Genomic DNA, 1,281 nt, shown 5'->3' with positions numbered 1-1,281 from the left:
GCTTGAGACGTAGTTATAAAGCGCTTTGTTGTAGGCGACATGACCCTGTTCGGTAACGACAGAGGTGTGAAATGCTACCGCTAAAGAATATCATGCATCGCGACAGGACATTAGAGAACCAGAGCATAGCCAGCCTATATGCTGACATTGAACGAAATGGTAAGCAACACAAAGGAGTCAAGATTCCTAGCTACCGTCTTCCTCAGACGACTTAACATGAAAAGATTTAGGGGAAAAAATATCACCCTTCAACATAACCTGTTCACCTGCCTCAACGTCCGACGTCTTCAATAAATATGCCTCGTCACAATGAATGCACATGCTCTGATTTAACATCATTGCTCCAAATGTGAAGTTCCTCCCGCCGCACCGAAAAAGGAAAAATAATACATAATAAGAAAAGGGGAAAAAAAAAGTAACGGTTTTGGAAAAAGCGAAGCCCAACGAGCCTCTCCCAGCCTCCCTCCCCGGAAGTCAACCTCTCAGGCACGTTCAAGGCGAATGCCAGTCCCACGCGCGCCTTTCATGCGCCCTCTACACGGTGTGGGCTATTCCTTAATAATCCTCCTCTGACTTTCTCTATCAGGATATTGCTGGGACAGGGGTATTAATTCATCAGACGGACGCCCCCCCACCCAAGCCGTCATATCCTCCTCGAGGCGCCTCTCTGAGCTCGCTTCTTCTTTCTCCTTCGCTTGCTTCCTAGAGGAGCCCATTGTGACCATTGGGAGTCATGTCAACCATGAATGCTGCCATGAAAGGGATGAAGATGCTGGAAAAACGTCTCCCGCATAAAAAGAAGATGTTGGAGCCGATCAAGCCGTCAAGGTAAGCCCGGGAGAAAGAGAGCCAATGGATGACAGCAAACAAAAGACAGAAAGATAGACCCAAGGTGAAAACAGCGCATCGAAATGGGGCGAGGGTGCGGTCGTGGGCTAAAAAATTCGAGCTTTTGCACCGAGAGGGGTGATGAGAAATGGTTATTTGAAAGGGAGGCACGCCGCCGCGTTAGATGATACCCAGCAGGACAGTATTTGAGGTTGAAAACTCAAAGGACGACTGAGCATTTGTATTTCTTTGTTTAGTGTTTGTGTTACAAATGCCTGGAAGACATGAACATTCGCATTTCCACCCCCCGGGGAACCGGTGGTGCGAACGAACGTCCCTCTTGGGAAAGGTTTTCGGGGTGTTGGAAAGCTCGCAGGGTACCCTCATGTACAAGGACGGAAACTTCCTCGGACACATTCCTGACATTGATACAGGCACAAGGACTGATCAATC

At 48.4% G+C, this 1,281-nt stretch overlaps 1 protein-coding gene across 1 annotated transcript in view; it reads left to right on the top strand.

Annotated features, from left to right (window-relative positions):
* Positions 1-581: 581 nt before the first annotated feature.
* Positions 582-1,281, top strand: part of NGA_0088900 (50s ribosomal protein l24) — a gene marked incomplete at its 3' end in the record, with an annotated part of 5,193 nt that continues 4,493 nt past the window's right edge. Inside the window, exon 1 of the mRNA XM_005855248.1 lies at positions 582-828. Within this exon, the coding sequence (XP_005855310.1) occupies positions 734-828 (95 nt within the window). The 5' untranslated portion in view covers positions 582-733. The remainder of the gene's footprint in view (positions 829-1,281) is intronic.

This window comes from Nannochloropsis gaditana (genome assembly GCF_000240725.1).
Source record: "Nannochloropsis gaditana CCMP526 unplaced genomic scaffold scaffold249, whole genome shotgun sequence".
Lineage (NCBI taxonomy): Eukaryota > Eustigmatophyceae > Eustigmatales > Monodopsidaceae > Microchloropsis > Microchloropsis gaditana.
The sequence above is the reverse complement of the archived record's forward strand: the minus strand, read 5'-3'. Positions and strand labels throughout refer to the sequence as shown.